This window comes from Haliotis cracherodii, unplaced genomic scaffold (assembly GCF_022045235.1).
Source record: "Haliotis cracherodii isolate W230 unplaced genomic scaffold, xgHalCrac1.p SCAF_12, whole genome shotgun sequence".
In the NCBI taxonomy this organism is placed as follows: Eukaryota; Metazoa; Mollusca; class Gastropoda; order Lepetellida; family Haliotidae; genus Haliotis; species Haliotis cracherodii.
Window position 1 is genome coordinate 9,964,260 of NW_027266267.1, and position 16,219 is coordinate 9,980,478.

Below are 16,219 nucleotides of genomic sequence, written 5' to 3' on the forward strand. Positions count from 1 at the left end.
AACAATCTGGAAATAAACCAACCCTACACAATGGAGGAGCTCCTCTCCGTAATCCAAAACAGGAAAAAGGGCACAGCCCCAGGATTAGACCTAACTTCTTACCAAATAATTAAAAAACTCCCCCTAAAACTACTCCAGGCACTACTCAAACTATACAATCTCATCTACCTAAACGGACAGGTTCCTACTCCCTGGAAACAGGCCTTAGTCATACCAATCCCTAAACCTAATAAACCAGCTAATCAAGCTAACTCATATAGACCAATGCCCCTCACTTCAAACTTATGTAAAGTAATGGAATCAATGGCTAAAAATAGATTACAACACTACCTAACCCAAAATAACATCATAAACCCAGATCAAAGCGGTTTCACTCCTGGCCACTCAACCCTAGATAACCTCGCCCGACTAGAGCAAGATATTAAGACAGGACAACTAAATAAACAATATACCACAGGCATCTTCTTAGACTTCTCTAAAGCTTTCGACATGGTATGGCACGACGGGCTAATACAAAAACTTTAAAAAAATAGGACTCAAAGGTCAGATAATAAACTACATCCAGGACTTCCTAAACAATCGTAAAATAACCGTGGGTATAGACCAAACTCTATCGGACCAATGTCCCCTAGAAAATGGCACTTCCAAGGGCAGTATCCTCAGCCCCACCCTCTGCAATATAATGATAAACGATATATTCAAGGGCCTATCCCCTGAAGTAAACACATCAAAATTCGCGGATGATGGAGCCCTCTGGATCCGCACTAACAGCATTAAAATGGCCCAAAATTTACTCCAAAAATCTCTTAATAAAATACAACAATGGGCTGACAAATGGGGCTTCTCCCTTAACTCAGAAAAAACAACAGGAATAGTATTTAAACATAAAAACATGAAACTCGCATCCCCAATCCTCCAGCTAAACAATCAAACAATCAAATTTCAAAAACAAACCAAATTCTTAGGACTTATTTTCGACATCTCACCTGGGATGCTCACATACAAAACCTAACAACTAAATGCAGTAAAGACCTAAACACCCTAAGATGCCTAACTGCCTCTAACTGGGGAGCCTCCAAAGATACCCTCCTCTCTCTCTACATATCACTTATTAGATCAAAACTAGACTACGGCTGCACCATATACAACACCCTAAACAACTCTCTATCTAAAAAAAATGACTCAATACAATATCGGGCTCTCAAGCTAATTACGCGCACCCATCATGGCACCTCCTACACTTCACTTCAGGCCTTAACAGGAGAAATGCCACTAAGTCTACGCAGGGAACAGCTAAGCTTAAATTTCTGGGCCGCGTCCCAATCAAACCCTCTCATCCAAAACTTAATAAACAAAAATATCAGCCCCAAAAACTAAGCTCTGGCTCGTAAACACCCCTCACTTACCCCAATATCTCAAAGAATAACAAACTACCTAAATGAACATCAAATTAAAAATCTTAAACAAAACTGCAAACAATCAAATATCTTCACCCCTTAACTCAAAATACCCAAAATAGACACAACACTAGCTAGCCAAATAAATAAACAAACCGACCCAAACATAGCTAAAACCACCACACTAGCATACATACACGAAAATTGGCCAAATTGGTGTCACATTTACACGGACGGATCTTCAGATCCGACCTCCAAACACACAGGTTTCGGAGTCCATACCACACAACCAACTAAAACCACACAATCCTTCCGACTCCCAAACAACCAATCAATATTCACGGCACAACTAATGGGCATGGCCTCAGCTCTCCATAATCAAGAATCCAAAAAACACAAAAAATCCTAATACTTACCGACTCCCTAAGTGGACTGCAAGCCCTCCAAAACAAAAATACCAAAAACCGACCTAAATTAATAAATCAAATACTTAAAAGCTCCAACGACCCAACTAAGGCAGGCAAACAAATAACCTTCTTGTGGATACCCGCCCACGTAGGAATATACGGCAATGAAAACGCCAATAAGGTAGCCAAACTATCCCTAAAAATCCCAGAAATAAGCTTAAACTTACCCATCTCAAAATCAGAAATTAAAAGCGTAAACAAGCAAAAAATCACCAAAAAATGGCATAACCTATATCTAAACTCAAATAGCCAAATCAAAAAAGTACTCAGCAAACCACTAACCAAACCAAAATTTCTCCATCCATCAAAAAAAACCGACAGAGTAATCAATAAACTCCAAACAGGACACACCAACCTAAATAACCACCTAAAAAAAATAAAAAAACACACTACAGGTAACTGCCCACACTGCAAACAACTAGAAACCCCAGAACACGCACTCATCCACTGCACACATTACCTCACACATCGAACCTCATTACAAACCACCCTCAATCTAAACAAGGCTCTCACCCTAGAAGCAATACTAAACCCACAAAATAAACTAGAAAACTTCAATGCCTTAGGCGTATTCTTAATCAAAACGGAACTAATAAAACGCATCTAAAAACACTATAATCTACCAAATCAAAACCACATAAACAAACAAACATCCACCATACCCAGCTCCCTTAATTCTACTCTCCAACCCCATCGGCATCTATTCCAAATCTCAAAATTCCCAAATTCTATATAAGCAACCCCTAAAGCCCCCTCTTGGGTTGCACACACCACTTTCGCCTCTTTCGGAAACACATCAAATGGCCTGGCCGGGCCCGTGTGCGAAATACTCGTAAGTACTCGTATACACAAGTTGACATTCATAAATTCTCTTCCTTATTTTCTCGTAGCACAAACAAGGTGAGAATTTATTCATGTGGGCCTTATATGTGTAATGTAAAGACGGCCGTTTCCTTTCAGGTTGTTACTTCACATGTTGCCAATTACTTCATATGTTGTCAGATGTTCATAGATGTTTGAGGGTTGGACAGCATTCCTATCAAGTGCAACATATTCTCCTCTCGTTTCAGGATGTAGGTTATCGCCACCTGAAACAAATGCCAAATGTTTTAATACAACTTGTGGTTTTGAATATATATTGATTCTTGAAAATTAGAACTGAAAATGACCAACAATTGAAAACACAATTTACATAATGCAGGTTCAAAATGTAATCTTTTTATGAAACCTAATATAATTAAATAATGAAGATTCCCCAACTGTTAATGGATCAGCATGTTCATATTTTCACCCATAAGGATTGGGGGTTAGAACTTATACCCAGTAACCAAGTTTGTTGTAAGAGGTAACTTAATGAATTGGGGGTCAGTCTCCGTGACTTGTTTGATTGTGTATAATCGTATTCAAATTGTGTGGATCGATGTTCATGATGTCAATCACTGGATTGTCTACTCCAGACTCGAATATTTATAGACATCATACAGATGGAATATTGTCATGTGCGGCGTCAAATAACAAACAAATCGTTTAATTTTGAGCAATAGAGTCAAACCATAACTTAGAGCAATTGTGGTATTAAAAACAAATAACATATATATGTGGAAATCGGTGTTTTTGAACATAGCAGTATAATTAACACTTGGACCTAACACTGCCACAGATCTTGAAAGCCCTAAAGATCATGAGCCAGATTGATAATGCATCCGTTTGAAACACTTTGAAATCTTAATCACGTGTATTGTGAATTTGAACTCTATCCCATTGACCTTAATGCTTGCCAGTAAATGTATTAACTAGTTCTGTTATGTACCATATGTTAGTTTTTCGGGAGAAACACTATATGGTCCCCCTCCAAAATTACCAACTAAAGCAACTCGGCACACAGTGAACTCAGGCCTTTAATACAAAGCTAGTTGTCAAGCATTATATGTTATTGATAATTGAGTATGCGTACGATCGCGCGGGAAATTTAAACACAAATACAAAGATATATTTATATTATTTCAATAATAAGGCTATGAGGTAAGGTGCTGATGCCCCAAACACATTTTCTTATTAGGTTTTAGAATTACATCTTCCAGGTATCAACCAGGGTGATCAAATTGAAATTTTAATTAGACGATTGAATTGTGTATCAAACTATTGCTTTCAGCATTAAACGTATAGTGTCAATGTCAACATATATAGTTTATGAAATCCATTCTGAATGTGTAAACATTGCGCAGCCAACGTGTATCAATATATTGATAGAAAGATGTATTAGGATGAGGACCCTACATGCAATTGGAATGTCAAACTAGTGTCATGTAAAAGAGTGGACCTAAAAATCACACCTGTCTCTGTGGATGCCCCTGTTGTGACTATCCTGTCACCTACAGTAGTAGGGACGTACACGGGATTAATACGGAGTCCGAGTTCTTGTTGATCATTATCAGAAGCAGATCCTCCAGGGCCGACTACAGCCTTGTCCTCAGCCTGGTGCACAGCGTCCTCAGAAGGGGAATATACGACTGCTACCTTCCGTATTCCTTGTGACACAGTTACAACCAAGTCATCATGTGTATGAGTGTCTGCTGATGCTGGCACCTATTGTTGTCAACGGCAAAACAAACAAAATAAATATCCCATGTAAGTTACGTAAGCTTTTCGACATTATTATATTAGATCAACAATTATATCTTGGTTATGGTTTTGGGCTGCCAATGGTAAATCCATCCAACATTCACTTGCATCAATACCATATTTGTCAGGCCATTTTTGATTTGCAGAAACCCAAGGTCTTCTATTAACTGCCTGACCAAGGAGCACAGTTGAAAAGACCGAGGGCTCCTGCTAATGACAATACCTTGAAAAATAGCGTCACCGCTATAATAGCTAAAATGGATAGAATTTGTTATCACATAAAAAGAAACAACAATATTGGTTTTGAAACATTTACTGCAATCAACACGAATGTCTCTGACCCACTTTTACAATAATTAAACGTCATAGAACAAACCAGATGACGTCTCTATTGAACGTGACGTCACCTATCCATATCCCTATGACGTCACCCAACAACGGGCGTAATAATGGCACGTCGTCAACAAATATGAGGGCACGATCAAGTTACAGTGCGCCACGCATCTTTGTTATCATGTGGGGGGTTTAATGATAATTCTATTCATTTTAGCTATACAGACGAATAAGACTCAATGTGAAGAATTTACTTCTGCATTGTGTAATTTGAAATGTTTTATATTCACGTAGGAATAAGCCGTATTTGCTGTGCCATACTAAGTTATAGTGTTAGGTTCAGAGCTGACTTACCTGTTTTCTACAGCGGCGGTAGCAGCAACCGATAGTGATAATTATGATGATAACAACAGCTCCTGCTACAACTATAGGTAGCGCTAACACGCCTGAAGAGCCTAACATGACTTCGTAAGGAGGTTCTGTAACAGAACAAATCGTATTTTCAACACACACGTTTTTAATTAATAACTGTTGTTGTGACAAGTAGCTGTAAAGTATTTGCAAAATATTTTATTTCCAGGATGACGTGAATTATTAGATGGACGACATATCTCGTCGTCACAGTCAATAACACGATATTCGCTCTGACAAATTCATCAGTTCACGTCAGTGTTGGATGACACAAGGAAGGTGCCCACTGCAACATCATTGACGATATGCTTCGTCATGTTGTTACTGGTGCATCTTCAATACGTCCATTGTTGACCTTCACTGCACACGGTGCAACCTGGAACTCCCTGTATCTGGGGATCCAATGCCCCGAGCACACACCATCGAGTTTTGTCAATAGGCTTGACATGGTTGTCAGAATTAAGTACAATAAAACTTTGTTTCCAGATTAATGTTAGTAAAGCATGGCACCACGGGATGGCTGTACACGCCAGCCCGATGAATTTACACACTGAAAGGAATATAACTTACTTATTACGTGTGCTATCTAAATACCACATGGGACACATGTGATGCTTTTGATCTCGTCTGTAGTGATTGCCTTTGTGCTAATTTACTGACAAAACGTAGCATATGGAGGATTGTCCGATGTATAAAGGTATCGCGTGTCTAACGTTGACTGTCAGAGGATAATATTGTCAGTTGCATATGCTTGTCAAGCAGGGCACATCGCTAGGTCAATGTAATTTTTAACACTAAACAACTATTTCAAGTTACAAGTTTTCAGTAAACATTGATATCAAAGCGGATTTCTTCAAAAACTGGTTTTAAGTTCTAAAAATCGCATGTCAGTATTTTACTTCTTGTATGTACATGTAAACATTTCAAGTTGGACATCTCGTATGCTCTCAAGACAATCGGGCAGACACAGCACGTTTGACTTCTATTTCGAAGGCAATTGCAATGTAAAATAACTGGTACCGGTTGTCCTCTGTTTATGTTAATGTTTTCAAATGTTCACCTACCATTTAATACATATATAACCGAAGGAAATGTCCCAGTTACCTTCCCCAATTATGCTTGCGGCATTGAACTGATAGGTGAATCACGACATGAATAATACTTACTGATCGACTGTAGCTCGTTAACACCTCCAGGAGTAATATTCCACTGGTGATTACCACAGACAAACGCAAACTTCACGTCCACGAAGCGTGTTTGTGTCAACAAGATGGGTACATTTTTGGTCAGGTGCCTGACAGTAGCGTTCCTCCCAGTCTCACGTGTATAGGTGGCACTCCCGACCTGTAGTGTTAAGCTGTAAGCGTCAGAGCAGTGGTAGTCTCCAATGTCCACTGTGAGTGATATTCTGTCACCCAGATACACTGAATCAGCATCCACATCACTGGTTATGTTGACCGAGGGAATCTCTAAAACATCAAGTGAAGCGTATTGTGTTACATTTTATTATGTTAATACAATCCAGATTGTGCAAACATATAATTGTTATACCTGTCATATGCTTGTATTAATGTGGCTGACATCGTACATACCACACAAAATTTCTCAGAACGGAAAGTGTTGCTTTAAAGTGTAGAATGATTACATACTAGTAATTGGCTGATGAGTACATTTCATCTACAAGTTATCTTCTTTTGGCTTCAATATTGTAATGTCTCGGTGATTATTTTAACATGGTTGGCAAGCGTATATCACACAGTGCTGAAAAAGCGCAGTGCTGAAAAAAGGTACCCTTTCAACAGAGATCTGTAAATGTCCGATTTTTATAGTCCGAATGGCATAACACGCCACCGTTAGCCAGCTGACACTTGCTTTAAAAGTGAATGTTTAGATGCTTGATTACATTGTAGGTATTCCATATGTTATTCAATGGATACCTTTTGCATTCTTTCACCTACTTTTCTCAACATTTGTCCAAATCATCCTACTTACTTGCGACAACAAGAAGACAAAACGTTGTTCCAACATCTTCAGCATCAGTGCATGACCAGTTCCCTGCATGTCGTGGCTGTACACTGATTATCGTGATCTCAGTCTGTGTTTGGTTGATGATGCTTGCATTATATCCTGATACATTGGTGCAGTCTGACACCTGACACATTGGCGCAACTCCGCATGGGCATTTGTAAATGGTATTATTGAAGTTGTCAGACGTGGAACAGGTAATTTGGGCAGGAGTACCCAAGTAGGCTATGTCAGGACAGTGTATTACAGCAGTATCTAAGGGAAAACAAACAGTAAAACACAACACCATTTTGTGACCACAGCTCACATGTTAAATATCTGTAAATACCCTCGTTCACAACTCCCATATACCTTGTATGGCAGCAATCCCATTACATTTTATCATAGAGTGCAAATGAATGCTCTCCAAGGAACAGTACTTCAAATATTGTTTTATTAAACTGGCAGACAATGTTGTAAATCTTCCATTCTCGTAACGTGACTACCCCGATGATGAAGGGACAAACACAATAATTAGCATTAACTGTACAATCTGAACTATGTCAGAAGTGAGCGAGAGACCCGCGAAGATACGGTGTAAAATAGGTATTCAGCAACCAATGCTTGCCGTAAGAGGCGACTAATGGGATCGGTTGGACAGGCTCGCTGACATGGTTGATGCATGTCATCGTATCCCAATTGCGCAGATCGATGTCCATGATATTAATCACTGGATTGTCTGGTCCGGACTCGATTATTTACACAACGCCATCATATGGCTAGAATATTGCTGATTGCGGCGTTGAAGAACAAGCAAACAAACAGTGAGGGGAAGTGAATGCAACCGTGTTACTAAACTCAGATATCAAGGTCAAAGTCAGGCAGTGTAAAGATGAAAACATCACCTCTGACAATTGTTTGTATTTTTGAGTGTATCCTGGTTTCTTTATGTTTTGTTCTGCGTTTTTATTCACTTTTCCATTTATTACATTATTTCATAAAACATGCTTCTTATTTCAAAATCAAAACATAGGTTACCCTCTGTTAATTAACTGAGAGTAAGAGCCAAATGGCTGTTACATCTCTCAAATAAGATGAACGCCCTTGTTTGTGGATATAGAACAGTGGTAACATTTAAAATTGAACAACACTTATAGGACAAAACAGGCAATTACAGAATTGAAACAAAATATGCTGTTTCGTTGTCGTGATCTGAATATAACAATTCGGGGACTAAATATAAAGATAATGCCTAGGCATATTTTGTCTCAAATGAAAACCTAAAACTGAATTCATGTGCCGACTAACATTATAAACTAGTGTCCAAAAGAAACGATACCAACTTATTTTCAAACTTGTTTTTTACTGAGTGAATTGTCAAGTACTAAAACATGCCAATTCGTATTGCACATCCCAAACACAGCATAGTCGATAAAAAATACCGGGAAAAAACGTAAATTTCGTGAAAGTGACATTTCCCTCTCTAGCATGTTCTGCACGTGCGGAAAATCTGTATAAAACGGCTGATCAGACACGTTGATATCACAGCAACAAAAAGAACACAAGATATGCCACGTTTGACAGCCATCGAGAGAGAGAGAGCCGTTGGAATGGTCCAACAAGGAGCGTCACACGTCGACGTCGCCAGAAGGTTGGGCTGCGCACGCATCACTATCACCAGGTTGATGCAGCGGTTACGTCAGACAGGTCAGACGTCAGACAGGCCCAGGAGTGGAAGACCACGAGTAACCACGCCCCGTGAAGATCGTTACATCCGGGTATTACACCTGAGGAACCGCACCGTAACAGCGACGTCCATGGCGGCTACAGCACTGGGACATAGGATCAGTCGACAGACCGTCTACAGGAGACTACGGCAGTATTGTATCCGGCCACGTCATCCCTACCGCGGACCGCTCCTGACGCCTCGACACCGGAACAACAGACTGATCTGGGCCAGGCGAGTTCGACGTTGGCAACGGCGGGACTGGGCACGTGTTATGTTCTCTGATGAGAGCAGATTCCTCATCTTCAGAAACGATGGACGGCAGCTTGTATACCGACGATTTGGTGAACGTTTGGCGCCTAACTGTATCCAACAGGTCCGGCCGTTTGGAGGTGGAGGGTTAATGGTTTGGGGTGGCATATGTGGTGACGTCAAAACAATGCTTGTCGTAATTCATGGAAACCTGAATGCACAGCGTTATCTTGATGACATCCTACGGCCTGTTGTGGTGCCCTTTATTCAGCAACAGCCTCGTGGACTCCTTTTCCAACATGACAATGCCAAGGCCACACACAGCAAGATTGACACGGAACTTCCTTGCCAACGCCAACGTACAGGTTTTGCCATGGCCCGCATGTTCACCGGACATGAATCCCATCGAGCACTTATGGGACCACCTCGATCGGCAAATCCGACGTCGCCGTGTGCCTCCAGTCAACGTCCAGGACTTGGAACGATGTCTCCTCGAGGAATGGCAACGCATCACTCCCAACGTCATCAGACGTTTGACGTCATCAGTCCGTAGGCGTGTTCTGGCATGTTTTGATGCTCACGGTGGACATACCCGCTACTGACTTGACTTTGAGACGTGTGGTGTGACATTTCCCGTTGTTTCTGTGATCAGTGCTCTAACGAAATGTTCATTTTTCGACCCCACCCACCTTTAAAGGCTTGTCATAATGGTTTTACAGATTTTATTGAAATGAAATTTTTGTACAGATGTTGTGAAAGGATTTCTCAAAAGCATAACACCAATCCTAAACTTCTGCATTGTTTAGTTTTTCTTTTATGTCGTTGCAAACAGGTGGTATCGTTTCTTTGGGACACTAGTTTAGATCCCTGTCAGACAGAACGCACAATCAGTGTCAAAACATTTGTATTCTTGAAAACAAATGGGGGAGTCATTTGTGCGTGGGGAGTCATCTGAGCCTACACCGGTTGTTGTGTTAAGGTTGGCTGTTCTGATTCGTTTTATTCATATAATCTGGGGTTAATAAGACTTGGTTGAGACTAGGAGTTGATTTAATCTGATGAGAGATTAAATAGAGAGTTATATAATGAAATAGTTCCATGTCAGTAAATAATATTCTGCTTTTGCTCTTTGTCCTCATCTTTCATGGATTGTTTCTTTCATCAGACACTTACCTTGTGCCCACACAGTGGTGATGATGGTGAACACAAAGGCGAAAAGGATAGGTTTCATCTGTCAACATAAAAGAAACAACTGTCCTACTTGTCTGAAAGGCGACTATAATCGAAAACAGACTACAGAAAACAACTTCCGCACAGTGGGCCCCTATAACCTTGCAACAGTACACTTAGTTTTTCTGGGAAATAGCACTGCGTGTACGAGATTGTCTTACACATATGAGATACTCTGCTATGAAAATTCAATACATTCAACATTCTATCAAGCCCCGTTAATCCAACATGGTTGGCTGCTCATGATTATGTCGGATTAACGAGTATGTCGGATAAACGAAATTAAGTAGCATCAACGTTCGTTGATATCAGTATCAACGTAAACGAACACGATAGATAACGATACAAACACGTTGTAATAAAATATTGATATTGTTATGTTACATTGTCAAGCTTAATACAAAACTACTGTTACGGGCTGTAATCGTCACTCCTTTGCTCGTTGTGGGTAAAATGTGTGAAGTTAATCTGTTGTTCCCAGCTATGTAGTTGCTTGGTGCCGTTGAACAAAACAACCTTAGCGCCACGGCTGTCGTAAGTCTATGTTAAGGTATGGGAGTTGCGATGATCTTAGTACACGGTTGCTTTTTACAACGGTCTGTGTACAAGCTAGACACGTACTATAAAAGGAGACAGTTTGAAGGGAGGTAACTTATGCATGACAATAGTTCCGTCAAAATGCAATGTTCACTGCAATGAAAATATCACTTTTCTCAACTTTAGAAAACTCAGTCTTTCACATTGAAGTACATGATTAAGTCACGAACGTGGTTTCTTAATTTAAGTCTATGCTCATCACAATTAATTACGACGTTTTTAGCAATATGCCAGCAATATCACGGCGGGGGACACCAGATGTGGGCTTTGCGCATTGTACCTATGTCAGGATTCGAACCCGGGTCTTCAGCGTGACGAGCAAACGTTTTAACCACTAGGCTACCCGACCGCCCCCGCGCTAGTTTGAAATATCACAGCAACAATATAACAGTGTGTTAGTATTGCCAACAGATCTATGAAAATGTCATAACCCTGGATGATATTCACCATTTAGTCGTCATGATTATAACATAACGGATTTCATGGGTGTCGATCAGCTCAGCCGGGGAGGACGTAAAACACAAAGTGCGAGATACAAATGGAACATTATGTATGTTCACCATCATCATCTGACTGGATTTCTTGCATGACAGACTGTATACTATTCAGTTGGTATCACAACCTCACAACAGTAATATAGCTTCAACTTCATTTTACAAAAGTTCCATTTTTCCAAGGAAAAAGATGCGAGCTATAATTTTTTTTCTATTTTCATTTTGTGTGCATGGATTTTGGTTTCAGCCCTTTTTTCCAGTTGTTCAGAAGTCAGGTTGTTCGAAATGGACTTAGAACATTAAATAGAATTTGAAATATGTGGGTAAATAATAATACAATTGTGGTATTATGCGAAATCAAGTTAGCCAATCAAAGTGTATGCCATCGTTGTGAAACACGTGTTTATAACAGTTTTCCTTTTACGACATCTTTTTACATTGTGCCGCTTGGGTTCTAATTCATGTAACAGGTGAAGATTCTGGGGTAGAATTGGTCTTCAGCAACCCATACTTGTCGGGATCGGGTGGTGAGGCTCGTTGACTTTGTTGATGCCTGTCATCGATTCCAATTGCGTGGATCGATGCTCATGATATTAATCACTGGATTGTCTGGTCAAGACTCGATTATTTACAGTGAGTGAGTGAGTGAGTTAAAATTTTAAGTCACATTGGCAATATTTCAGCCATATCGTGACTAGCAACAGTTAAACATAATACATATATTGAAATTTATTTAAAAACCTGCCAACGAAGGACAGTAAAATAACTAGACATATCACAGAAATATATTTTAAAACTAGTATGGAATCATAAAATTGATAGCACTAAATATATCATCACATTATAAAAACGGGCTGTAGATCACCAGCAACTGAAGTTAGATCACCATCGATTATTTACAGACCGCCATCATACAGCTGTAATATTGTGCGGCGTTAAACAACCAACCAACATATATAATTCAAGTTGAAGTGTCATTAAGTCAGAGTGGAAAGTGCCTCACCTCAGATAGTTCACTCTCAGACAGTCTGTTGTGAGTTATGTTTGCAAAATAACATAACTTTTATAAATACTGGACTTGTGAGGAAAATGTGGCCTCTGCGTTATCTCAAAAGTAGGAAGCTAATTCATGACAAATAAAACCACATTTGAGCTAACACTAGTACCTGGATATATGAGGTATATAGATGAATAATATCATAATCTATGGACACTTTGTCTCTTTGTGATCTTATCAATTTGCTGAATATGAGTCAGTTTGTCCTCATCATGCAAAATCTATTTTGGGGATGCGTACACTGAGTGCACACTGTGCTTAAATGATTGTTATATTGCAAAGATCGATGTATTTAATTGTATCTGTAACTGTTCAACTATATACATAAACTACTTTGTTAAAATATTGTATCGTATGGTTAGTTAAATATTTTTATTTTTTTATTATCAAGTAGTCTTTCCAGGTCTGTGTTCTGTAATGATATATTTTGTCTGTATCGCATTGAGAAGAGATGCATGTCAACTGTTAACTTTAAAAAAAAATATTAATTCACCAGACCAATAGAGATACACTTAAACTATGAATAATTTGCAAGACCGGAAGCTGGACGATATGGAGGTATTTACACTATTTCTTGTGCGTATCCGTCGTCTTTCAGGTAATTTTACTGCTCTGGAAGTTTCTCTTTCAAAGCAAATTGCAATCATCGTTAAAAACGTGTAATAGTTTACAGATTATAAATACAGATCGTCAAATATTTTATTAATCGGAACTAACTGAATGTAATTATAAACGTTATAGCTGTTGCAGTTTTAGACGCTAGTTCATTGTGGTCTGGAACTAACGTCACAGTACAGTATGTCTTGAATCTCAACACAAATACACACGGGTTACTTTTCTTCTTCGTCTGATACACACGACGCCAACGACAACGACGGTGGGCAGAGCAGCTCCACCTACTGCCCCAACCACGATGTAGAGGGGATCTGAACCTTTGTCATCTGGAAATGCCACAAGATAAGGTCACACTTGATCCAGGCTGTGTACAGAACAGCTTGTGTGTTTGTTTGTTTGTTGTTTAACGCCGCACTCAGCAATATTCCGGCTATATGACGGCGGTCTGTAAATAATCCAGTCTGGACCAGACAATCCAGTGATTGACATCATGAAATCTACAACAGACACAATTGGAACCATTTTGTGCAAATCCAGGATTCATGATTGATGGTGAAAGGTGTCTTTCATTCAGTTAACACAAACACTGTATCCCTTTACGCAACTGAAATACCAGATCGATTTATCCATTGTGTATTAAGGAAGTGTGTTTTTGTCAAACATTCATGAAGGTATTGCTGTGCGTTCGTGGAGTAGGGTGGTATGTTTATGTGTGGTGTTAATTTAGTGATTATAATGTTATCTATTCATTGAGATATACAACTATTTGAATCGTTGATATAAGAAAGATTGATAGGATTTGTTTTGTTTCAAGTCGAGTGTCTGACACTGTCATTCCTTACCGTGAATTCGTTGTAACGGTTGTGTATGTTAGTATGACCTGTTGACAGATTCTCGGTTTCAATATTTAAATATCACATGGAATGCAGCTTGTTTCTGTCACATCCTATGCTGCCATCTCCCGAGATATGCTCTGTGCCCAGAACAATTCTATGGCATGTCGCTCCTAATATCAACCACTGATCTGTCTGGTCCAGACTGAAATATTTATAGCTGCAATTCCTCTGACTGCGGCGTAAAACAACACTCACGTATATACATTGACGCTATCGTATCAATATTATATTGTTGGTGAACGTCGGTGCATATATCTCCCTGCTCTGCATAAGCAGTCGTCGTGCAGTGAATCATGACGTTTGAAAACACAAACAGGTCCTTTTTTGTTCGACTACGTGTGAATATATTAGAGCGTTGAGGGGTAGCCGCCCATTAAGTTGTGACAGAAGAATAATGTTGACAAGGTGATATACGCTTTGACAACGTGACAACATGCTCACTGAACAAAAAGCGCATGGGCGTGTAGTTATGTTTAAAGTTAGTAAATAGGCTACCTGTCTAACAAGGAAGTTGTATATTCCTGGAGAAATATCAGATGACTGACTTTGTTGTTCTGAAGTGAATAGAGTGTGTTATCTTTTGAATGCCTGCTCAGGGATTATTGCCCGAGTGTGTTTCCGTGTCGTAAAAACCCTGTAATATGAATAAACATTGATAGTTTGCAAGCTTTTGGCTTTGCTAACTTGACAGCGAAGTCCTTACATAAACACATTAATATCTTATCTATACAGCATACCACACTCATTCTCGTTAGATACCATAGAAAGTTCACGAGGTTCGTTAAATTGGTATCTAACGAGAATGAGTGTGGTATTTTATTTATTACCCACGTTAACTATATACATGTATGTAAGTTTAAATACATAACTACTTTTGTTCGTTGATATAACCAAACTTAAACCGGTTGCAAAATCTGGTTGCGCATGAATATTTATAGATGCTCAGAGATGGGCATTGTTGACATTTCTATGCATAGTTTATTATGCATTAACAACATGCGCCTGCAGTTGTGTTTGCAAAAAAACAGCACCGACGCTCAAGACCCTTTTTGAAGAATTTCTCCAACTTCCGTTTTTTCAAGCGCCATGTTGTTTGTACCTAGGACACCTATAAGGAAATTTGCAAAGACACATTAGCGCCGCGCTTTGAAAATCGGACCAACAGTTGGTCACTCGCACTGCCGGGGTCCTGTCTGTGCAATCAAAATGGTTCAGTTTCCTTGATCTATGAGCTGATTATATATCATGTCCGTACCATTTTGGAAGAGGGAAATTAGAGTGTTCGCAAAAGACATATATGTTAACTGTACCACCCTCTACTGAAGACGTGAAAATCAACAAACTTAAGCATGCATGCATGTCAGTGACAGCTTCGACAGCAAGGTCACCACCGGAATAAGAAAATACAACCGTGATCTACTCACAGGGTTTTACGCTAGAGATACGGAATGTTATTCTTCACATTTGGTATATTTTGGTCCACGTAATCAGAAGTCAGGCACTTCGGATGATTTGTATCGGAAATGTTCACTTTGAGTGATCTGGCCATGCAGTGGTGAACAAACAACTCCCGAAACAGTGCCACAAAAAACGCCTCGAAGGGGACACTGATGGCACAACCGGATCATCCCATGTGAGTCTAGATATCTGTCCAGATAGTTTAAACTGACTTCATTTCACCACGCTTATCGATTTACGTTAAATCAAATTGAAAATTTCGAAATGGCTCGGGTGCGTCACGCTCATGAGGACCCTCCATCTATTGCTCGGTAGTCGTACATTGTAAATTGATATAGCTCAATAAAATAATATCTGTGAAAGCTCTATGCATAACTTATATAGAATGCAAACCAAATTTGATGCGTATAACTATCTTGTTTGGTTTAATAAAGTGTTTGTCAATATCCCTCGCTCACATGAGATTGCTTCAGTTTTGCCTTGTAGTTGCATAATGAATGACGTCTCGCGTTTTTTTATGAATGAAAAAAGTAGTCCCGGTGTGACAGAGGTCACGGTTATCCAATCAAAACGAATAAAACGAGATCAACCTTGTACGACACACGTTTGACGTACGGATTTAGTATCTTAGCACCTGCAACGTCACGACGTGGGTAATAA

The 16,219-nt window shown here is 39.5% G+C and overlaps 1 protein-coding gene across 1 annotated transcript; it reads right to left on the reverse strand.

Moving 5' to 3' along the window:
* Nucleotides 1-2,833: 2,833 nt before the first annotated feature.
* LOC139456980 (uncharacterized) lies at nt 2,834-14,306 on the reverse strand. Its single transcript, XM_071238440.1, has 7 exons — nt 14,297-14,306; nt 13,425-13,531; nt 10,386-10,443; nt 7,223-7,510; nt 6,397-6,699; nt 4,198-4,392; nt 2,834-2,952 (listed from the first exon to the last, which is right to left on the reverse strand). Exons 1-7 carry the CDS (start codon nt 14,304-14,306, stop codon nt 2,834-2,836), a joined length of 1,080 nt encoding a protein of 359 aa, XP_071094541.1.
* Nucleotides 14,307-16,219: the final 1,913 nt, after the last annotated feature.

What these genes read in the sequence shown, in the direction of transcription:
- LOC139456980 (XM_071238440.1), bottom strand. An exon ending in GTATCAGACGAAGAAGAAAA is followed by an intron (nt 10,444 to 13,424) that starts GTAACCCGTGTG and finishes TTATGTTGACAG; the next exon opens with ATGAAACCTATCCTTTTCGC. An exon ending in TAACGAGCTACAGTCGATCA is followed by an intron (nt 4,393 to 6,396) that starts GTAAGTATTATT and finishes CTGTGTCACAAG; the next exon opens with GAATACGGAAGGTAGCAGTC.